Genomic DNA, 24,927 nt, shown 5'->3' on the forward strand with positions numbered 1-24,927 from the left:
GGAAAGAAGGGGGGCAAATACATCAACACAAAAAAAAATCAAACCTCAAAGAGAAGAGAATAAAAAAGAAGAAAGGTTCAGCTCGAAGTGTTCCCCTTTCAAGTGTCCAACTCCAGCTCCCCAAAAAAAGAGAAAACAATGTGCACAGTAGATATAATATTGACTGTCTCAAGTGGAGCCTCAGCACAAAAGTTTTCCAAAAGTCTTGGTAGCAGGCAGAGCAAATCTGCTGATTACTATCAGCTATGCCTCTGGGTAAAAAAACTTCCCTCTTCTCTGTTTCCACCAACCTAGGCCGCCTTCAACGACTCTTTATGATGTAAATCCGTCTTCAATTGTTAGTTCATTTGCTCCTGTTTGTCTTAATTGCCGCTAAAAGTCCCATCAAAGAGGGGGAAAAAGATTGCCAGAGATGCAGTAACCAAATAGTAAATCCAACTTACTCTTCAAAAAAATTTAGGGCGTCCAGATTCACTCCGAAAATCCTACGCCAGAGAAAAGTGCTGTATCATGGCTGGGACAGCTCACGCGTCCCTCTCCAGATGACTAACTGTCTTATCCGTGTATGACATGGACTGTTTGATGGACTCTGATACCTCTATTTCCATGAAAGTAAAAGCCTATTTAAACTGCAGTGTTTCTGTATGCTGGTTTGTGTGTTCCCCAACACAACTCTCACAACGCTTCTATGAATGCACTCGCTCTGCTTACCTAACACTGGTTATGGGCCCAGAGTATACCAGATGTAGCTAAAGGAGAGTTGGTGTTGATACGCAATACCACATACAGACAGCTGTTTATTGTAGTTACTATCCTGGAGAAGATGGCGAGCGACCCCTCAACAAGCCTATCTATGATGGCACAAACTATGTTTCCTGGTCTATGAAATGTAGTATACTCCTGAGTAGGGAATGCTCTACAGAATCCACCGGATGTAACTGCTTGGAATCCAGATAACGATGATGATGCCAAGAAGATAGCAGATTTTCAGCGATGCAATGAATGGGTGTTGTGTATTATTGGTCTAACACTGAACGACCAACAATTAATACATATTTGTGGAGAAAATTCTGCTGCAAGATGTTGGGAGAATTTGAAGAGGATTTATATGTACGTGACACTGTAGGTGCACAGATACATCTTACATGCAAACTGTTTAGGGCACGTCTTCTGAAAGGTGGAGATATGTTAGCTCATTTAACATTTATGAAAGGGGTTTTCCAAGAGCTACATGAAAAAGAACTATTTTTTCCTGAGCTACAGCCAGTTTATATCATACTCTCCTCACTGGATGAGAGTTATGATGATTTGTATCTTCTCTTGAAGTCCTAACCCGAAATGAACTCACATTGACTGACATTACTGCATGACTGGTGAAAGAGTTAAGAAGAGGGAACAACTGAGAGAGAAACCACCACAACATGAGGAGTCACCTTCTACTGCCTATACTGTTCGAAAATGTTTTTCTTGTGGAGCCAAGAGACATATCGCTAGATTCTGTAAAAAGGCAAAACAACAGAATGCCGGAAGAGCTAGAAAAAATGCTAATGTCAACTTAGCTATTTTTAGTCTACTTTGGCTATGTCTAGCAATGCACCAATAAACCATGATTTGTGAGTTGTTGATAGTGGAGCATCACAGTGCATTGCTAGAGATAGAAAAAGGTTTGTAAAAATGACCACGAGCAAGGAATGTGTATTTTTGGCAAATGGATGGAAGGTGAGGGCGTCTGGTGAAGGTAAAGCATGTTGTTCATTCTCAAATGAACCGTTACCAATTTCATATATACCTAACCTGAAATTCAATTTACTATCAGTTAGGGCTCTAGTTAACATTGGCTACATGGTAATCTTTAGGGGAGATATCTGTATCATTGAAAAGGAGGATATCAGGGTTACTGCTACTTTAATAAAACAGTTTGTATGTTATACCGGATGGCCAGATAGCTAACACAGCTTATCATAATGTTAAACCCCGTGACGAATGCATACATTTACTATATAGACGCATGGGGCACATTCATTTCAAGATGCTGCAACAAACTGTAAAGTTAGCAGAAGGAGTAAAATTAAAACTATGCAGAAAATATATAAACTGCAATGTTTGCAAACAGGAGAAAAACAAAGTAACTCCAGCAAACAGTGGGCATTGCAGGGGAAGGATACTGAAAAACCTCCATTCTTCCCAATCAGCTGGGATTTGAGAGGCTGCGAATAGATGGGGGTGGAGCCAGTCAGTAGTATTTACCGGTTCTCCGAACTACTCAAAATTTCCATTATTGGTTCTCCAGAACTGGCCAGGACCTGCTGAATACCACCTCTGCCCTTTATGTAACGAGATACTTGATTTACTTCTTGATAGCCCCCAGTTTATGCGACTTGGAAGAAAAGTTTCCATCTGCATCTCCTTGAGTGCAGGTTCCCCACAGGGCTGTGTCTTAAGTCCATTACTGTTCACCTTGATGACTGGTGTGCCATATCTAATACAAATCATATTGTGAAGTATGCGTACGACACTGCAGTGGTGTGTCTTATCTGGGATGACAATGAAGATGCTTGTAGGGAAGAGGTGAAGACTCTGGTGGTTTGGTGCAATAAAAGTAATCTGGTCCTAAATGTTAATAAAACAAAGGAGATCATTGCAGATTATAGAAAGAACCAGCATTTCATACTCCACTCAGAATCAAGGATGCAGACAACAAAGGCTTTTACAGGCAGGCAACACCCATCATGAAATTGTTTCCCCTGGAAGACCTTAACACAGATAACACTTCTCCATCTGACCTCTGGAAATTGTTTCTGCTTTTTTAATTAGCTTTAACTCTTCTTCTACTTCTTGGGAATGCCTTTTTTTTTGCAATTGTAATACCTATAATTATTATTATAACAATAAATGTTGTATTCCTAGCTAAGGCACCACAAGCCGGAATTGCAAGGCAATGAGATGCATGTGCATGAACAACATGGCGGCGATGGCAGCAGCTTTTTTGGTGACCTCTGGTATTTCTTGGTGGCCTGCAGACAGCCATCACCTCTTTGAGAGCCGCTTTGTGGCTGTGGACCAGCCGTCATGGAAGGTAAGCAGCCCAAACAAAGAGGCAGTGATGGAGGACGAAGCAGGGCCAGGGCCAGGACCACTATAGGAGGGGAAACAAGAGTGACTGTCGATGGGAAGTTGGGGTTAGATAGGTAGAAATTCCCCCCAAAATCCTACCTTTTCCATCTTCATCCTCTGTTTTCTCAACAAACTCCCCTTTGGGAAGGGTAGTTGGATACCTCTCACCTCCTCTAAACAATGGTCTTTCACTTAATAATGACAAGATAAATACTAAGTATATTCAAATTTACTGAAACATATCATGCGTAACAATAGAGTACTGTATGTATAGATTACATCCCATTTATTCACTGAGGGATTCATTGAATAATAATCTTGCATCTAGTAGTATTGCTTGCAAAATGAAACACTTTTTGCCTATTCACATTATATGTTATTACAAATTTTCCCTATTTTTTTCCCTTGTATCTTTTCTCTCATCCCCTCATTTGTATACCAGCCATTTCCCTTGTTTGTTTACAAAATCAAAGTTTTAGTTTGTTTTGTGTAATTAACATTTATAAATAATTGTTGTGGTGGAAACTTAATTTGTTGAAAAATAATTTCTTCTCTAGAACCTTCTTTAATTGTTCTTCTTTTCCTTTTCTCTCATCTACTTTACTTTTACTTTTTTACTTTTGCCTTTATTTGTATGCCGCCCTTTTCCCTAAGGGGACTCAGGGCGGCTCACAATTCAAAAGGGAGGGGGGAAACAACAAACAGTAAACAATACAGCATATTAAAAGAGAAAAAACGCAACAATCACACCATTCGAGTGGGGCTATAATCTTAACCCCAGGCCAGCCGGGACAGCCAGATCTTTACAGCAGCGCGGAAGGATTGGAGGGTGGTGAGGGTCCGAATCTCCACGGGGAGTTCGTTCCAAAGGGACGGAGCAGCCACCGAGAAGGCCCTCCTCCGGGTAGTTGCCAGTTTGCACTGGCTAGAAGATGGGATTCGGAGGAGGCCTAATCGATGCGATCGAATCGGTCTGGTGGAGGTAATTGGCAGTAGGCAGTCTCTCAAGTCTAAGATCTAAGAGAGCTTGAGGTTTATCTAGATTATTTTTTAAGTTCATTGATATGTTTTATAAGATATCTTTTCATGAAAAAAAATATCTTCCTTAAATCCATTTACTATCTGTTCATTTGTGTCATTTAGCATAACAGTTCAAGATTGGAATTTTGTTTAGGATTTTAAATGTCTTTGCAAAGAATTTTAATTCCTGTTTCCATCTTTCATATCTTTGCAGATGTCACATTGCTTCTTGTCTCTTCTAACAGCTCACTGAAATCTTTTGTTATTTTTTTTTAACTTTTCATGGCTTTTTCTTCTTTTCAGTTCTTAGAAAATGATACTGTTTGCGTAAATACTTTTATTTTATGCATAAAATAAATGTCTTTGCTAAGGATTAAGAAAAGTTAATTGTATAAGTTGAAGGGGATGTTATCAACAGGAATGATTTGTCTAAATTAATAAAATTTTCTAAATAATTGGAAATGAAAAGAGCTTGTACATTTCAAATACAAATCAATGTGAAAGGTGCCCTGTTGTTGTTCAGTTGCTAAGTCAGGTCTGGTACTCCCATCTCTTTAAAAACTTGCCAGAGTACTTTGTGGTCCATCTGAAAGAATAGGGATGAAATCCTAGTTATTTGAGTAAAGTGGTTGAGGATATTTGAGGAACCTGATAGACTCCATTTTGAATAAAGGAATATTTATTCTGCTTAGACTGGAATAAAACTGTTCATGTGTTGCTGATAGTCTGAGTCACTTCGACCTAGCCATGAATAGGAAATTCACGAAAGCTAGGCGGCCGCCGCTGCCACTCACCCGCTTTCAGCCACATGGCTAATGCCAGCTCATGAAAGCAAGCCGTCCACCCGCTTTTGACTGTGTGCAAAAGCAGGCGCCGGCACCATCGCCGACCATCACTGTTCAGCCAGGCTGCATACAGCAGCTCGTGGCTTTTGAAAGGTAAGGCCTAGAAGGCCTTCCCTCATGAAAGCCATGAGCTGGCGTGAGCTAGCCAATCGACCCCCCCCCTCGCATTGTTTGCTTACCTGAGGGATGCAACAAGCTGCAGGAAGGCGAATCGAAGCGAAGGGAGGACCAATCACCAATCTGGCTGGACTCCAATGGGGAAGCAAGTGAGCTGCGATGGGACGGACAGGGCGAGTGAGCGACCATGCTGTGGCACCCGTGACTTCCGGGTTCACCGGTTGGACCTCCTCTCATCGGATTGATAAATTTCACCACCCAGTTCTCCTGAGCTGATGCGAACTGGCAGAAACCCACCACTGCACCCTGTATATTCTCACTCAATACAAAGTGGTGCCAGGATTTCAAAATTGTATTGAATCAACAAATCCCCTTAGTCTAGACTGTCAGTGTGTATGAGAGTTTATAACCGGCAGAGACATGGTATAAGGTCAGTCAATGAATAGAAATGGCAACTGGGTCAGCCAACGAGGGCTGTTTGGAAACTGAAATGGTACTTGCTGTGTGAGCCACAAGAGGACAGCAAGGAGCCCTCAGTTGTTCTGTACTAAAGCTCTGAGTCTGTGCTGAGCTCTAAACTAGTCTGCTGCTCTGAACTGAAACTGAAACTGTTCTCTCCTCTGCTTGTGTTTGCTTGTATATACTACCACATTGGAAAACCTGCTTTTGATATTGTATATTGACTTCATGTGTTATGTTACATATAAAGAGATATTAATGAATCCTGCTGAATCAGTTACCTGTTTGTGCTTTCTGGATGTGATTCCTGCTGCAAACTCTGACATAGACTTTATTTTCTCCCTGAATTATGGACATCAACATTCTCCTACTCAAGGATCACACACTGCACATGCAGAAAAGAAAAATTAAAAAATTAATAAAAATAAATAAAAATGAAATGTAGATAGTTGTGAGGAAAGGAGAATTATTTATTTCCAATCAAAGAGGTTGCCTATAGGAACAGTTGCAGGGAAAGTGGATACAAAACGGGAGTTCGTCCTGGGTGCGCAAGTGTGTTTGTGCTGATTCTAGGGTGACACTTGAGGGGCGTGGCCGCCTATACATGTTGACCCACTTTGTTTAAATCTAGTGTTATGGATTGGGTCTCTTCCTTTCAACTGTGAGCATTGTAATTATTTCATGTTAATTGAGTTTTGTGTGTTTGCTTATGTGTCGAATTTATAATTTGAAATAAGTGTTTAATTAATTATGTTATGTTTTCTGTGAACTTAAAGGATCTTTGAGACTGTTAACCAAGAACCTGTCTTGGAAGGCGGGGCTAGTTAACATATGAATCCCAATAAATTATTTCTAACAATTATAATATTTATGAATTCTTCCCACAGTGGAGATGTTTGCATCAAGACTGAGCGAGAACTATGTATTCTAAGCTGCAGAGGTGGGTTGCTGCCAGTTCGGCCCGGATCTGGTGAACTGGTAGTAGCGGTGATGGGAGGCTCCGCCCACCCACCCAGAAACTTCTACGCATGCACAGAAGCATTGTGTGCACATGTGGTTATGTGTGAGCTCACCCGAACCTGTAGTTAAAATATTGGCAACCCACCACCTGAATGAGTAAATATGTCTCTCTCTGTTGTCCTTATTAACTGGGATTTGTTCTTCAGCTTGAATCTTGGTCATTCCTATGTGATACCAGCTGAAGTCTGGAAATGACACTGAATTCGGGGACCCACTGGTTGCACAGTTTGCCATCTTAGCACTGGAAGGAGTTACATGGCCCCAGATTCATCCAACCTGGATGTCCTTCAAATAAGTGCTGCTAAATGAGCAGATGGCAGCTATGTCTAAGAGATCCTTTGTACAACTTATTTCTGCATTGGTAGGCCCTGATCATAGCTACTCATGCCCAAGTCACCTCCATATTGGACTACTGCATTGCATCCGAGTCGAACCGAGCACTCCTAACAACTTGCACCAAGGATTACATCAGGGCACTTAGGGCAGCAAAAAGATCTCATATTGCCACCTTGGTTGCGTCCGCTGAGTCCCGCCCAGCCGCCCTGTTTAGGATAACCCGTTCCCTCCTAAATAGGAGGGATACGGGGGAACCCTTGCAGGGTAGAGCTGAGGATTATGCCCAATTCTTAGCGGACAAAGTTGCTCGGTTTCGGTCGGACTTGGACTCCACCGCTGCAGATCCAGCCGGGACACAAGAGGATCACTTGGCAAACCATCTCTGGGTTGAGTTTCAGGATGTTGCCTCTGGGGATGTGGACAAGGCCATTCGAGCTGTGAGTGCCTCCACCTGTATTCTGGACCCGTGTCCCTCCTGGCTGGTTGCCAACAGCAGTGAGGTGACACGTGGCTGGATCCAGGCGGTCGTAACCGCCTCCCTTCGGGAGGGGCACTTCCCCGCCGTGCTTAAAACGGCGGTGGTGAGACCCCTCCTGAAGAAACCATCCTTGGATCCAGCCATTTTAAATAACTACCGTCCTGTCTCCAACCTTCCCTTTGTTGGGAAGGTTGTTGAGAAGGTGGTGGCCTTCCAGCTTCAACGGGCCTTGGAGGAAGCTAGCTACCTTGACCCCTTCCAGTCCGGCTTCAGACCCGGTTACAGCACAGAAACCGCTTTGGTTGCATTGACCGATGATCTCTGGAGGGCCAGAGATGGAGGCCATGCGTCCATCCTGGTTCTCCTTGACCTCTCGGCGGCTTTCGATACCATCGACCATGGTATCCTTCTGCGATGACTGCGGGAGGTGGGGGTGGGAGGCACTGTTTTGCAGTGGTTCTCCTCCTACCTCTCGGACAGGTCGCAGTCGGTGTTGGTTGGGGGGCAGAGATCGTCCCTGAGGCCCCTAAAATATGGGTTGCTGCAGGGTTCGGTCTTATCCCCCCTACTATTTAACATATACATGAAACCGCTGGGCGAGATCATTCGGAGGCACGGGATAAAATACCATCAATACGCGGACGATACGCAATTGTATCTGTCCGCCCCGTGCCAACTCAATGAAGCGGTGGACGTGATGAGCCGGGGTCTTGAGGCCGTTAAGAACTGGATGAGCACTAACAAACTGGTACTCAACCCGGACAAGACCGAGTGGCTGTTGTGTTTCCCTCCCAACAATTTGGCTAATGTTCCATCTATCAGGCTGGGGGGTCAAATTTTATACCCCTCAGATAGGGTTCGTAACTTAGGAGTCCCCCTGGATCCACAGCTGACTCTCGACCATCATCTGTCGGCTGTGACCAGGGGGGCATTTGCCCAGGTTCGCCTGGTCCGCCAGTTACGACCCTACCTGAATCGGGAGGCTCTCACAACAGTCACTCGAGCCCTTGTGATCTCTAGGCTGGAATACTGCAATGTGCTCTACATGGGGCTGCCCTTGAAGTGCATCCGGCTGCTGCAGCTAGTTCAGAATGCGGCCGCGCGAGTGATAGTGGGCGCACCGCGGTTCACCCACATAACACCCATCCTCCGCGAGCTGCACTGGCTACCTGTTGATCTCCGGGTGCGCTTCAGGGTGCTGTTGACCATCTTTAAAGCCCTTCATGGTAGTGGATCTGAGTACTTGAGAGACCGCCTTCTGCCGATTACCTCCCTCCGACCAATAAGATTGCACAGACTGGGCCTCCTCCGAATCCCATCCGCCAGTCAATGTCGACTGGCGACTACACGGAGGAGAGCCTTTTCTGTTGCAGCTCCGACCCTGTGGAACGATCTCCCCGTCGAGATATGCACCCTCACCACCGTCCAGGCCTTCCACGCAGCCCTTAAGACCTGGCTATCCCAACAGGCCTGGGGATAAGTCTCTAATTTGCCCCACCCGAGTGTTGAATGTTGAATGCAAGTTGTGTTTTTATTACTTTATTTATTTTGTTCACATATTGTTTGTTTTGAATTGTACCCCCTCCCTAATGATTGTAAGCCGCCCTGAGTCCCCTCAGGGAAAAGGGCGGCCTACAAATCCAAATAAAATGATAAAATGATAAAAAATGATCCCACATGGGGCTGCCCTTGAATGTGGAAGCTTCACCTGGTACAGAATGCAACAGCACTTGCACAGCTAAAACAGCCCATGCTATACTTCTGCTCTGTGAGCTGCATTGATGACCAGTTCAATTCAAGGTGCTGGTTTTGATCTATAAAGCCCTTCATGAGACGGGGCCAGGCTATTTTATGGACTGTGTCTCCATGATTACATCAGGTCATCTCATCAGATCTGCCAGAGAAAACATCCTGTAGGGACTGTCATATAAGGACATGTGCTCAGTGGTTTCCATGGAATTGAACTTCTCTGTTTGTGTTTCCCTGCTTATGCAACATTCTTTGTCCTTAAAATTAGATGACCCATCCTGTTTTATTCCTGAAGGTCCTCAAGAACTGATTATATCATCAAACCTGGGGCTCCCAGGGAATGAGAGACCTGTTTAGATGGCTCTATTGCTGGGATGGCTGTTTTTCCTCCCTCTTTGCCTAGAACTTGTAGCTATGTTTTTATATATACCATTCATATGATGTTTATATATTTGTATATCTATTGCAGTGTTTCTCAATCTTGGCAACTTGAAGATGTCTGGACTTCAAATCCCAGAATTCCCCAGCCAGTGAATTCTGGGAGTTGAAGTCCAGACATCTTCAAGTTGTCAAGGTTGAGAAACACTGATCTATTGTTTTTATTTGTGGTTTTAATTTTTTGTTGGGTATTACTGAGAACTGCCTTCCATATGGAGTGGGTGCATCTATAAATTTGATAAACAAATAAAGAAATAAAATAAGGGATAGAATGGCAAAGAAAATGATCCTAAAATTGCATAAATATTGCAAGCTGAAGTAACCTCACTCCACAGGTCTGCAAAAATTATTTTTTTCAAGTGCTGTTTTGGTTATTCCATGTAATCTTTATGTTTTTTGATGCGCTGAATCCGATAATGACCTCCATGTTGTCATTGCACATCATGCTTCCTGACAATTTAGGTAGCTATTTTAAATAAGGCAATATCTCAAAATAAATGGAAATAGACATAAAATTAAAGTTTTATTATAATATTTTCATTAAAATCCTTTTTTGAACTGAAATGGGCTCACCTACACATACTAATCTCGATTCTTCTTCCTTGTGAGGCTCCTCTTGGTGCATTTACACTAGTCAGTAGCATCTGATCTGTCTCTTTATGAGGCACCCAAACTTTATCTTGATCTCCAATTTTTAGTCCAAAGTATGCAAAATATTTTTTTTTCACAAAGTCTGTAATATTTTGCTGTTGCTTCAACACTGTATATTCACCACAGATGAAACAGAAACTGTCTGGCCAATTAATACACTTTCGCGGAACAATAACATAATGGATGAAGAATGACAAGCTAACATGAATTTCAATGAAAAAGTGTGAACAGTCTAGAACCAAGAACCTGATGATGATTCATGCACAAGTGTGGCATGCAGGAGAGAGCAGCTCTTTGTCTGTACACGAGACGTCACAGTTCTGGCCATGCCCCCTGCACAGACCGGAGATGCTGCTATCTGCCCTGTGTCTCCCTCCCACTGGATTCTTCAGGAGGGATTAACCCCTTCTACCATTAGAAGCACAGACTTAAAACTTGCTTAGATTATGTATATATTGCTGACCATCAGATTTACAGTGCTATATTTTTTTACATAACTCAGACAAAACCTTTAGTGTTATTCCAGCATTTTATATCTTAAATGCACTTATGTGAATTAATTAATAGTAATTTGGACTTTAAATGTTGTTAAAAACCCATAATATAAAAAATACTAAAAATTAAAAAAAAATGATAAATTTGAAGACAATTTTGCATGTTGTCGCAAATCGTCTAGGAGTTTTTGCAATATTTTATTTGTTTTCAGCACACTAAATTAGATGAAAATAATCAAATAGCTTTTTAGTCACAGACTTGTGTAATGAACCATTTTTTTGTTGAAATTCCTGGGCAGAAAATGTTTCCACAAATACAGAAGTAATTTGGTTGGCTCAACTTATCCTCTTTTATAGCAGAGGATAACATTCAAGAGCTGCAGTAGTGCAGTGGTTAGAGTTCAGTACTGCATGCTACATCTGTTGATCACTGGTTGCTAGCTGTTCGGCAGTTTGGGTCTCACCAGGCTCAAGGTTGATTCAGCCTTCCATCCTTCTGAGGTGGGTAAAATTAGGACCCAGAGTGTTAGGAGCAATAGACTGACTCTGTAAAATGCTTAGAGAGGACTGTAAAGCACTATGAAGCAGTGTATAAGTCTTAGTGCTATTGCTATTACTCTTTCAGTTTCCAAAATTTTGAATATAATCCCCATCCCATCAATTTAAAAAATGATATTAGAAAGAAAATGTGTTGGAAAGAGGGTACCAATAAATAGATAAAGATAAAGACAGGTGTGCTAGTTGTTTCCAGCTCTAGGGGCTGTGCTCATCTATGCTTCTAAGGCAAAGAACCAGCGTTGTCTGAAGACTCCGTGGTCATGTGGCATGACTCATGAAGGCGTATGGAGGTGCTCAGAGCACTGTTACCTTCCCACCAAAATGGTCCCTATTTTTCTACTTGCACTTTTTACATGATATTCTACTCAGTATCCAGAATGCAGCTCTAAAGGTGATCAATAGCATTAAGTATCTGTGGGTGCAAACAATTAACAATCTGAATTGGTCTCTCCATGTCATCCCGAGTGAAGCAAACCAGCACCTGCATTTCCTGTGTCAGGAGATGAGGAGAGCACAGCTTTCTCCTTCTGTCCTGGTCACTTTTTACAGAGACACGATTGAGATCATTTTAACAATCTCTTCATCACTGTTTGGTTTGGTGGTAGTGCCTCAGTCAGAAAGTACATACAGAGAGTGGTAAGGACAGCCAGGAAGGTTATAGGAAGGCTGCTTCCTATTATTCAGGATACTGCTTATAAGTGGTATAGCATTAAAGCATTGTTAGAGACCCCACACACCCACTTTATGGACTGTTTCTGTTGCTTCCCTCTGGGAGGAGGTTTTGAAGTATTTCTACCAGGACTACCTGATTCTGTAACAGCTTTGTTCCCTATGCCATCTGTCCGGTAAACTCAAAAGATTTGTTTTTCTTACCCTGTACATTTATAAATCCAAACTAGACTGTATTATTTCTCTGTGTCATACAATATATTTGGGTATATGGGCATATGCTAATTTATTTATTTACTTATTTATTTATCATCTTTATATAGTGTATTTTGGAGGAGATGACCCTTTGACAGCTGTATGGAATGAAATTTTATTTTAATGTATGCCAATTAGCGTACATTTCAAGTGACAACAAAGTTATTTCATTCCTGAATGAAATTCTTTGGCCAATTATTTTCATGTTCTTTTTATAGCATCATGGAATTCAGCCATCATTCATGTTGCTCTTGAAATCACATCATTCTTTTTCCTAACTAGCTGCTCTCTCGTATTCAGCTCTGGCCTCAGTATGATAATGTAGCACTTGGGCAGGAAAATGCAACCTAGTAAACCACCACTTGAAGCCAAGATAGAGAAGACTTCCACAGCCACCATGGATTTCCCCTTGGTGCTCAAGTACGTAGGCACAAAGGACACCCAAACACTGCAGAAGACCAGCATGCTGAAGGTGATGAGCTTGGCTTCATTGAAAGTGTCGGGCAACTTCCGGGCAAAGAATGCCACTGTGAAGCTGATGAGGGCCAGAAGCCACATGTAGCCCAGCACAAGGTAAAACATGATCTCCGAGCCTTTGTTGCATTGCACTAAGATCTCATCCAGCTGGGAATGCATGTCCAAGTCTGGGAAAGGAGGAGAAATGGTCCACCAGACAGCACAGATGCTTGTTTGAATAAGGGAGCAAAAAACAATGACTGAGACGGAAAGCCTTTTCCCCACCCACCGCCTCATGCGGTTCCCTGGCTTTGTGGCCATGAAGGCCAGAACCACAGTGATGGTTTTGGCTAACACACAAGACACTGCAACGGAGAAGACAACTCCAAAAACTGCTTGACGGAGCAGACATGTGACTTTCCCTGGACATCTGAGGAAGAGGAAGGAGCAAAGAAAACACAGCAGGAGCGAGACAAGCAGGGTGCAGGTGATATCCCAATTGTTGGCTTTGACGATGGGAGTGTTCTGGTGGAAGATGAATGTCCCCATCACCACAATTGTGATGACAGCAAAAGAAACAGCAAAGCCTGTCAGGAGTTCTAGCAGGGCTTCTTTGTAGGATAAGTAGGTGATAATTTTGGGAATACATTGATGGTGTTTCTCATTTGGATATTGCTCTGTGGGACACCTCTCACATTGGTTGGAATCTGAAAACCATAAATAAACTCTCTAAAAAGTCTACACATCGAATAGAATTAAGTTCTTGAAAATTATTCCATCCTGAAGGTGTTTTGGGAGACAATAAACCTCTTAAATGTTTTGCTTTAAGAAAATCCTTTTAAAGTTTATTTTGTATTCAATACAGTACGTTTCCTAATCAAGAGATTACACAATTAAATAAAGAAATGTTTTTACTTAAAAAAAGAAGAAAGAGAACAAGGCTGGTGAGAGATCCCAATCAATCCATGCTTTTCTTTAAAACCACCGTATTTTTGGGAGTATACGATTTTGAAGAGGTGAACTAAAAAAAATATTGCATTCTGCAGACCTCCCAAACCACTGCACACCTCATTTTTTGTGAAAAAATAAGGCATGCAGAGAGTTTGAGAGGATTGCATAGTGCTCCTGGGGCTGCATTTTTTTTTTGGGGGGGGGGGGAGCAAAAACAAGAAAAAAAATGACCCCTTTTGCCAAAAAAAGGAGCATGCATAGCTTTTAGGAGGCTTGCAGAGTGCTCCTGAGGCCTGGGGGGGGGGGGATATGAGCAAAGACCAGTCCACATTTCCCTCCTGTTTGCCCTCCCAAGTCCCCAGGATCATTTTTCAAGCCTTCCAAACCTTCTGCACATCCATTTTTGTGAAGGGGGCGTGGGGTTTCTGGAGGCCAAAAACCCTGTATTCACAGTATAAGATGCACACAGATTTTCACCCACTTTTTTGGGGGAAAATAGTGTGTATTATGCTCTGAAAAATATGTTATATTCAAGAACCCAAACTTGGTTAGAAGAAAATTTATTTTTAAAGAAACACAGATCTTTTTTTTCTTACCAATCATGGTGGAAATGCTTCCCTCTGAACACTTGACACAGTCATAGCAGCAAACCTGTTTTCCCTCCTCAATCAATTTCCGGTACCCAGGATGGCAGCTTTCTACACAGGTGGAAGAAGGTGGTGTCTAATGAGAATGGCCAGAGGAAGACATTAAAATGGATTAGAATCAACTTTGAATCAATCAGTCAGCAGTCACGGTCTTTAAATAAACCCAACCCCGCCCACCACAGTTTCTTGTAATTTCTAATAATGCAAAATTTTGAATTCCTAGGACCTATTGTAGAATTAGTCAGAGGAGCATTTAAAATCTGAAAAGTCTTTGAACTGCTATTGAAAATTTGAAGACAAATCCAAATCCAGACACCTCTTCACACTACATAAAGCAACTTGAGATGTCCTAAAGAGGACCATTAGAGAGTATGTTTCTCATGACCTTAATGAGCTGTTTTAAATTTGAATAGTAATAAGAAAATCCAAAATAAATTTGTGATGTATGGGAAAGAATGTTGAAACTTGCCGAGCTGACAGCCAAAATATTCCTGTTTAGCATTTGGTATCCTTTTCCAATTATTCCTCTGTTATGTTGCCACTCAAGGGTGGTATCCCAATTTTCATTGATTCAGCTGATTCAAACTACAGAGTACTCATCAGTGGGAAAGTCTGTCTATCTGTCGGTCTGTCTGTTTATCTATCTATCAATCATCTATCCATCCATCCATCCATCCATCCATCCATCCATCCATCCATCCATCCATCTATCTATCTATCTATCTATCTATCTATCTATCTATCTATCTTCTTGTAAGATTGGGTAATGGATAGGCACACACAGGGTTAACGGTAACAACAGCTCTTTATTAAGTACAACAAGTGAGAACAATCCAGCGAAGGTTGAGTCTGACAACAGCCCTTTTACAGTGAGCTGTCAGACCCTTCACCCAATAGAATTAAGTGTTATTTTTCATATTTTTTTTAAAGGAGAAAGGTAAATCATCCATTCAGTGTTACCTTGCAAAAGATGAATCTTCCACTTCACTAGCTTCATGAAGCCCCTGAACTCAAAGGGTCCAAAACCCCAGTGATCAGAGCTCCTTTTCCCTACAATCTGAAAGTGTAGATTTGAGAACTTCTTCATTTTTCCACAATACAAGAGTGTTCTAACAACATTAAGAAGATATCAAATGATCTTGGAACTACTCTAAGGTTACTGGTTTAAAATTCTAGAAATTTGAGAAAATATCCCCATGTTTTATTTGGTTTGTTTAACTCACCTGCTTAAATTTGGGGTTCCATACAATGACAGATGTATTTATGGCGAAGTCTTCCTTTTGAGAACTCAGAGGTTCAATATGTCCAACTTGGACCTTCTGAAAGGATCGATTGGGGAAAGAAATCAAGTTGATGATATCATATACTGCTGCCAGGTTTCCATTCTCATTGAAAGGTATTTCTTCCCCAACACTATTGTTGAAATGGAGCTTTTTCAGAAATAAACGAAGCTAAAAGATAAGAGAGACAAGTGAGAAATTGGTATCCATAGCAGGCAATACAATGTGGGATTCATCAAATGGTGCACAACCAGTTTTTAATGAACAATCAAACATTTGAGTTGAAAGTATTTTTTAATGTTCCAACGGCATAATCTATTTTGCAGGACTATATTCATATTTTTATGTTTAAGTATTACTAATAGATATATTTGTACATATATTTCTTATTTGTACTTCATGATGGATAAAAACAATTGCCAATAAATATAACACAATAATAGAATAAAAGATTTGGAAGGGAACTTGGATATTTTCTACTCTTCTTGTCCAACTCCCTGCTCCACCGGGAAACCTTGTACCATTTTAGAAAAATAGTTATCCAATCTCTTCTTAAAATCATCCAGTGTTAGCACACCCACAACTTCTGGAAGCAAGTCATTCTACTGATTACTTGTTTTAACTATCAAGAAATTTCTCCTTAGTTCTAGATTGGTTTTCTCCTTGATTATTTTCCTTCCATTGCTTCTTGTCCTGCTTTCAAGTGTTTTGGAGTATATCTTGACTCCCTCTTCTTTGTGGCAAGTCCATTATATATAATGGATATCACAGGAAAACATATTTATTGGAGTTCTATTCCAGAAAACACGATTAAGAAATTAAATGATGACCTTGATATATTAAATCAAATTTTCTTCAGGCATGGGACAGAAAATGCCTACACCAAACATATCTCAGAGAAAGACAAGTTTTGTCATTCTATCCTACCCTTGCCTTTCATTTCATTAATTATTATTATTATTTTGCAAAATTCTTCCTTCTGTCTACTTTGGTGAATTTTTCTTCTGCTAATCAACTTCAAAATGTTGCAAAATTGGAGTCTTTTATTGGATTTGAGAGTTTTTTGGGATTGAAGATTGGAAAGGATGGAGAACGCCTCTGGGAAAAGATTACTTCCCTATATCTAACATAATATCTGTAAATAAAAATCTAAATTTCCACAAGGAATAAGCATTTTCAGAGATTACCATGAAGCCTCTATACAACTAAAATTGTAAATTTGAAAGACAAAAAGAATAGGTATAAAAAGTGGAAAGCGGGGCACCCAATTAAGGCAGAATATCAACAAATAACCCAAGGCTGCAAATATGAAATCAGGAAAACTAAGGCTCAAAATCTTGTGAGAAAAAACCCTTCTTTTAACATGTAAAAAACAAGAAAAAGTCAAGGAAACAATTGGTCCACCAGTGGGAGAAAATAGCAAGAAGATGATGAGCATCAGAGAGAAAGAAGAACTGCTTAATTCATTTTTTGCATCTGGCTTTACACAAAAGGAAAAAAAAAACACTTCAACCTATCAAAAACAGAACCATGAAAAACATATCAGGAATAGAACTCAAAATAGACAAGAAAATGGTAAGAGAGCACCTGTCCACCCTAGATGAATTCAAATCATAAGAACCATATGGATTAAATCCCAAGATTCTGAAGGAACTGGCAGACATGATCTCACTGAACTATATTTTTCAAAGATCCTGGAGTAGTGGGGAACTACCAGAGAACTGGAAAATAGCTGATGAAGTCCCCATCTTCAAAAAAGGGGTAAAAGATAAATCCAGCAAACTACAGATCTATCAGCCTGACCTCAATACCTGGGAAGATTCTGGAAAAGACAATCAAGGAATCAATCTGCAAACACACTTTTTATATAGATATTGAATTTTTATGTTTTAAATTGTTAAAAAAAATAAAAAAAATATAAAAAATAAAATAAACAGCTGAAAACATATATTTCAATAGACATAAATATCATTAAGATCGGCTCGAGCATGAGCCTGGAAACTCGGATGAGTAAATCTCTGGTCCCATTGGCCAACCCAGATTCAATCGCTCATCGTTATCCTGGGACGTGTATATTTGTCTTCATTCATAAAAGGATACTTAGTGAATTTTGTAAACATTAAAATAACTATATTATTATGGCTACATTCCCACTGAAAGGCAATGTAACTCACCTGCCAAGGTTGGACTTTCAGAAAATTCCACTTCTCTTCATTGCCTCTTGTCTTCTGCTTGGCTCTGGATGAATATATAGCATGGAGACCATGTGCTACAGCATATACAGCATTGTAAATACTGTAGCTCTGGCCAGACATCTCCATTTCAAAGGCAGTTCCAGGGAGACTCCCCAAATCCTCTTTCCCAGTGCATTTTCTTTTTCCTGGTATACTGTTTCTTGGAAGTGAACAGAGAAATGTGGCACACCAGAACATAGGTAGCAAAGGGACTTTAGAGTGATATGGATTTAGGTTCTCCAGGTACTCTTGAAAGCCTGGAACCCTATTTGTGTGTAGGGCAAAAGACAAGCTGCCATTGAAGGAGAATGTGGTGAATTTCTTTGACTCAAAGACAGATGTGACATCCCAGAGAGCACTTATGATCCAAACCCTCTCTATTGGGCACCTGCTACCAATTTCATAGGCTTCAAGAATTATTCGTGAACCTTCTATAGATTTCATGTCCCCATAAACAAGTATTACATTGGTTTTACTATACCACAAGAGACGTCCTATGTTATTTAGATTACTCTTCCGTAAGAAACTGGAGTAATAAGTGATCACTCTTGGAACAAACTGAATTAAAGAAATGCAAATGTCACTCTGGATGAATTTTGGTCTCAGAATTCTGAGAAATCTCTCTCCAGTGGCATCCTCTGGTATGAGAAGATCAATCCAATTCCATCCAAAATATTTCAAGAGCTGAATAATCCCAGCATACTGGAGGTTTTCATTTGGAGTCATCCAAAAGAAAGAAGGGAACTGCTGTTTATCACTCAATACCAGGTCAAAAGTGCCAAAACTGAGCTGCAGAGTGGGAATAATAATGATGTGCTTTTAGACAATGTACTGTTTTTGCAGATATGTCAACAAGAAGGAAGGAAGTACATTTCTTTTGAACCTTATTTCAATCAAAAATCCTGATGTTAAATGTTAAATCTGGGGATCAACAAGTCTTTCCTTATAGCTTTTGCTATAAAAACACCATTAGTATTCCATTCATCAATTTTTAGACCAAGTATTCTTAAGTTTTGATTGTGCTAAGCAGAAATAGACAGCAGATAGGAATGTGTAAAAAAAGAGGAGGCTTATTCTTCAAGGATTGGACAGTATTAATTTCTCATCTTGATACCCAAATAACTTTTTTTCTGTACATTATGAGGGCAACATATCTATAACTTTACTGATCAATATATTTAAAATTGTTAAGGCATAAAGAACAAGAGAAGAAAATCAAATAACAAGAGGCATGCCCAGAAGATGGAAAGACAATATCAGACACATTGCTACCATATCAGTTAATAATGGCTAACGTTGAAACTGAGAAGGAGGAGGAGGAGGAGGAGGAGGAGGAGGAGGAGGAGGAGGAGGAGGAGGAGGAGGAGGAGGAGAAGGAGAAGGAGAAGAATCAAGATAGCAAGAAGGACAGTTATACCTTTTCTTACATACCAAATGAAATGTTTGCGCTTATTAAGAATTACTCCTGTTGCAATAGTAATTGATGCATTGCATTTCTTTGATAAAATAAACAAATAAAACCTTGATCTGCTTTTGAGAGATTACCCCCAATTTTGGTCCTTCTATAATTTTTTTAAACTACCACCTTTTCCTCTTCCTGCTTAAGCATCTATGTGAGCCCAGATCCTTACCTGTGGAATTTTGTAGGCATTTAAGATGTTGGCTATCTGGATGGTGTTCTGGGAAGGAAGATCACCAATGACAGCCATGATATTTTGGTCCTTTCCCTTTCTGTAATTGAAGGGACACCAGCTTTCAAGAAAGAAGAGATCCAAAAGGTTCTGAGAGGCTTTCATTGCCTGAAAACCATTATCATGTATCTTGGAGACCAAGGTGATGTTGGGTAACAGGTCCTCATTCATGTTGATCTCCTGAATGGCAAAACTGAAGGCTAGGACATGCTGTAAATTTTTAGGCAATGGTCTGCAAGAAGAATTTCATTTAGTTCTACAACATTAATGTATTTCTCCACACCTAAAATGATGTATTTGTCTGCTTGAATGAGTACAGGAAGTCCTCAGCTTATAACAGACCATACAAAGTTACAATGGCAGAGAAAAAAGTGATTTATGCCCATTTCTCACAGTTAGAACCATTACAGCATCCCCTTGGTCACCTGATTTATATTTGGATGCATAGCAACTGATTCATATTTATGGCAGTTGCAGTGTTTTGGGATCACATGATCACGTTTTGGGAACTTCTGACAAGCAAAGTTAAAGGGGAATCCAGATTCACCTCACAAAAATTACTAATTTGAGAACTGTAGTGATTCACTTAACAAATGTGGCAGGAAAAGTAATGGGGACAAAAGCTTTGATTCTTAAATTTCAGAAGTTAAGACATTCCAGAAGTGAGGAAGGCATCGAGTGAGGAACTGAATTGGAGGGTCTGAATCTCACTTGAGGATCTGACAGCATTTGTGTATCACATTTTGAGAAGTTTAAAACAGAAGTTTAATGCAATTGCAAGGATTGTTTCATGTATGTAGGGCAACAATGCAACTGGAGGGCAGAAGCTGATGGATTGTGCAATCTATTAATGACAATCCAAATACTTAAGATATACTTGCCAAACTGGTAGGGACAGTTTGCTCATCTGCGTTTCTAAGCCAAAGAATCCGAAGAGGTCTCCGTGGTCATGTGGCCAGCATGACTAAACGCCGAAGGTGCACAAAACGCTGTTACCTTCCTACCAAAGGTAGGGCCTATTTTTATACTTGCACTTTTAGATGCTTTCAAACTGGTAGGCTGGCAGAAGCTGGGACAAATAATGGGAGCTCACTCCTCTACACAGCATTTGGGATTTGAACCGCAGAAGTGCTGAACTTTCTGATTGATAAGCTCAGTGTCTTAGTCACTGAGCCTCTGTGTCCCTTATATCTTGAATACAATCCCCTTAAAAAAAACACCAACCCTTCAAGGGCACATCATTTTCTTTCAAAGGAGTACTTGCCATCCTCTCAAAGATCCTTCTGGAAATTCCATAAAGTGCAGTAAAGGCAATTCAGAATATACAGTAGATACAAATTCTCCAATGACTACATCACTGAAATGAGCAGGGAAACTAAGCCGAAAACGAAGTTTCTTTTTTTTTTTTTTTAAACAGAACTTTTTTATTTTTCTTTGAAAAAAAAACACAAATATGTCATTTGTCAATCATTAAAACATTGAAGTACAATTTTTTTTTTGTTGTGTGTACCCCTCCCTCCCTCCACCCCCCCCACCCCCCCTCCTCCTTCCCCCCCCCGACTTCCCAGAACCCGTACCCGGTATGGATTTTTAACTAACACAGTCTAAAATCTATTGAGAAAAAAGAAATAAAGAAATTAATGACATTCTAGATTGACCTTAGCTTCTTCTTACTGAACTAACTTTTAACAGTTTAAATCATTTCTGATCTTAAGCATAGGCTAACTGGAATTTCTTAGTCCCGTATTTATTTTGTATATAGTCAATCCATTTTTTCCAGTCTCGTTTATATCTCTCATTTGAATGATCTTTGAGATATGCCGATATTTTAGCCATTTCCGCTAAGTTTGTTACTTTCAATGTCCATTCTTGGATTGTAGGCAAGTCTTCCTTCTTCCAATATTGCGCCACCAACAGTCTTGCTGCAGTTATCAGGTGCAAAGTCAAATTGGTCTCTACCACTGTAAAGTCAGTACATATACCTAGTAAAAATAACTGAGGACTAAACTTTATCCTTCTTTTAAAAACATTTTGCATGACCCACCATATTTTTATCCAAAATGCCTTAACCTTTTGGCAAGTCCACCATATATGATAATATGTAGCATCGAGAGAACCACACCTCCAACATTTAGGCTGTACATTCGGATACATAGAAGCCAACTTTTTAGGATCTAAATGCCATCTATAGAACATCTTGTAAAAATTTTCTCTCAGATTTTGAGCTTGTGTAAATTTCACATTTCTTACCCAGATTCTTTCCCATGTATCCAACATTATTGGTTCCTCAATATTTTGAGCCCATTTTATCATACAATCTTTAACTAATTCTGTTTCTGAATCCATCTGTATTAATACATTATATATCCTCTTTATATGCATTAAGCTTTGATCTCTTATTTGTTTAAACAGATTATCCTCAACTTGAATAAAACAAATTTTTTGATCTATTTTCCACCTAGCCTGTAATTGCCCATACTGGAACCATGTTTGAACTACCTTGTCCTCTTTTAATACCTCTAAAGATTTTAATTGTAATACCCCCCTTTCCGAGGTAAGAAGCTGTCTGTAAGTAATTCTGTCCTGTTTTTGTGCTGTATTCATATTTTCAATTGCGTGTCTAGGAATTGCCCACATGGGTATCTTGTCATTTAATTTATATTGGTATTTCTTCCAGACCCGCAATAAAGCATTTCTTAAAATATGACTTTTAAAGTTCTTATCCAATTTTTTGTTGAATAACAGGTAAGCATGCCAACCAAATAGCAGATCGTGTCCCTCTATGTTCAATATTCTATCATTGGTTAAGTGAATCCAATCACTAATTACAGATAATGCCACTGCATCATAATATAGTTTTAAATTAGGTAGTTTCAATCCTCCTCTCTCACGTGCATCTTGCATTATTTTCATCTTTACCCTCGGCTTCTTTCCTGCCCACACAAATTTGTTAATACCCTTCTGCCATTCTAAAAGGTTCGCATCTTTTTTTAGTATAGGTAACATTTGGAAGAGAAATAAAAATTTTGGTAGAATGTTCATTTTCACTGCCGCTATCCTACCCAGCAAAGATAGGTGCAATTTCTCCCATTTTTTCATCTCTGTCTGTATGCTATGCCAAAGTGGTTCATAATTATGCTTATATAATTTCCCATTTGAAGTTAAAATGTTAACTCCAAGATATTTGACTTTTTTAACTACCTCACATCCTAGCATCACTCCTAATTCTTCCTTTTGTTTAATATTCATATTTATAGCTAATATTTTGGTTTTTCCTAAGTTTATTTTAAGGCCCGACACTTGACCATATTGATTAATCATATTCATTAGAACCATACTGGATTCCTGCGGTTGTTCCAATATTATAACCAAATCATCTGCAAAAGCGCGGACTCTATATTCTTGCTGCCTAATCTTGATCCCTTTTAAACCATCCAAGCCCCGTATTTTATTCAACAATACTTCCAAAGTTATAATAAACAATAATGGGGACAAAGGACAGCCCTGTCTTGTACCTTTTCCAATTTGAAAAGAGTCTGTTAGACTTAATATGTAGTCCTCAAATAGAGGACATATCAGATATTAAACTGATAAGAACAGATACTACACTTGATCTTAGCCAAAAGGCCGAGAAGCGAAAACGAAGTTTCTTACTGCAAATGGGGTTAAAGGTCTTGTTGAAAGAAGCTTGGAGGAGAAAAAAAGAGAGTAGAAACCCATGGCAAAGTATGTTGAATGCCAAGGTAATTTGGCTCCATTCATAGGAGTGCAGCCACATCTTTTTCACAACACTTTGCCTTGGACAATGAAATAGACTCTCTATTGGTTTTATGCATATCTAAAGTTGTAGATTACAATAATTATCATCTGAGTGATTCATAATGCCACCTACTGAGCCTCCTGGAGTTGTTGCTAATGGTAAACTTAAACTGCTCCGTCCCCCTAGGTTCTGTGCATGCCCAAAAACAAGTTTAATTGATTTAGGTAGGTAGGCAATTCCCTTTCCCAAAGCTATTCAAATATTTTTCCAGTTGACGAGATTATGTGACCCATCTCTTGACAGCTCCTCCTCAGGGAATAAAGAAATGATCTTGGGATCATAATAGATTTTGAGTCTTGCTTTCTCAATCCAAGGAAAGCAATGCTGATTAAAAGAGCAAGAGATTGATTAGTAGCCAGATAAATTCTCCCTTCTCATCTCACAATCTGCCAATTCAGTTAAATGCATATCTCTTATGCCCCATTTTGCTGAGATGTTTTAAGACATGGTACATGTTGTACCAGTGCCCCCTCCATAACTATAATCACATGCCTTCATGATTAAGATCCAGTCACACTCACTTCTCTTATGATAAAACATTTGAGAGTTTGGTAATGGACTACCGTATTTTTTGGAGTATAAGTCACACCGGAATATAAGACACACCAAGGTTTTGAAGAGGCAAATAAAAAAAGGTTTTTCCTCTCTGCAAACCTCCCAAAAACGGCCCACATTTTGCAAAAATGGGCCCATTTTTTTGAAAATAAGGGCATGAATAGCCCTTAAGGAGGCTTGTAGAATGCTCGGGGGGGGGGCATTAACAAGCAAAAATAGGCCCATTTTTCATGAAAATGGGCCCGTGTTTTTTGTCAAAAAAAGGGGCATGGATAGCCTTTAGGAGGCTTATAGAGAGCTCCTGGGGCTGGTGGCTGGGCAAAATTGAGGAAGAAACTGCCAGTTTTTCACTCATTTCTGCCTTCCCCAGTCTCTAGGAGCTCTTTGGAAGCCTTCTACAAGCTCTGCATGGCCATTTTGGTGAAGGAGTGGAGTTTTGAGAGGGAAAAATGCTGTATTCAGTGTATAAGACACACCCAGATTTTCAGCCTCTTTTTTGCGGGAAAATGATGCGTCTTATATTCTGAAAAATATGGTATATGGTTTCATGCCTTCCCCCTACATTTGACTCATTACAACTTGCCTATCAGAAGGACCGCTCTATCGATGATTCACTTTTGTGTATGCTTCATGTTAGCTTGGTGTACCTGGAGGAGAAGAATATTCATGTGCGAATGCTGTTTGTTAGTTTTAGCTCAGCATTCAACACAATCATTCCTCAGCATTTGGTGAACAAACTGGGCCTATTAGGTTTTGATACTCCTTTATCAGTGGTGGGATTATTTTACTACTGGTTCTGTGCGCATGGCTTAGTGGGTGTTAGGAATATAATCTAATGGTTGGGTTGGCAATATATAAATCATATAATAATGCTGTACCTGTTTCTTTAAATCATACTATAAAGTGTGATTGGTTGCTGTTTTCCTCAATCGGCCATAAGAGGGAGCCAGAATGACTGTTAGCTCTCTGTTTGTTAGGTGCTGGTCTGATCTGATCTGAGTGTTTTGGAAGCTGGCTGTTAGAAAGTGCCGTGAGCTATTGTAAATTTTGCAACTGCTAGCAAACTTTGGGTACCTCTCAACAAGCCTAT

The 24,927-nt window shown here is 40.0% G+C and overlaps 1 protein-coding gene and 1 pseudogene across 1 annotated transcript; both read right to left on the minus strand.

The window, feature by feature from the left end:
• Positions 1 to 12,443: 12,443 nt before the first annotated feature.
• LOC116521645 (vomeronasal type-2 receptor 26-like) lies at positions 12,444 to 19,633 on the minus strand. The gene is made up of 4 exons (XM_032236305.1): positions 19,403 to 19,633; positions 15,481 to 15,708; positions 14,207 to 14,333; positions 12,444 to 13,366 (listed from the first exon to the last, which is right to left on the minus strand). Exons 1-4 carry the CDS (start codon positions 19,631 to 19,633, stop codon positions 12,444 to 12,446), a joined length of 1,509 nt encoding a protein of 502 aa, XP_032092196.1.
• A 3,358-nt stretch (positions 19,634 to 22,991) lies between these two features.
• LOC116523130 lies at positions 22,992 to 23,101 on the minus strand (annotated as a pseudogene).
• Between the last annotated feature and the right edge of the window lie 1,826 nt (positions 23,102 to 24,927).

Source organism: Thamnophis elegans, chromosome Z (genome assembly GCF_009769535.1).
Source record: "Thamnophis elegans isolate rThaEle1 chromosome Z, rThaEle1.pri, whole genome shotgun sequence".
Taxonomy (NCBI): Eukaryota; Metazoa; Chordata; class Lepidosauria; order Squamata; family Colubridae; genus Thamnophis; species Thamnophis elegans.

Excerpts from the sequence above, each read along its gene's own strand:
- LOC116521645 (XM_032236305.1), bottom strand. The coding sequence starts at position 19,633 with ATGAATGAGGACCTGTTACCCAACATCACCTTGGTCTCCAAGATACAT. Across the intron at positions 14,334-15,480 it reads GGAACCCCAAATTTAAGCAG|ACACCACCTTCTTCCACCTG; the intron begins GTGAGTTAAACA and ends CATTCTCATTAG. Across the intron at positions 13,367-14,206 it reads AAGCATTTCCACCATGATTG|ATTCCAACCAATGTGAGAGG; the intron begins GTAAGAAAAAAA and ends TATGGTTTTCAG.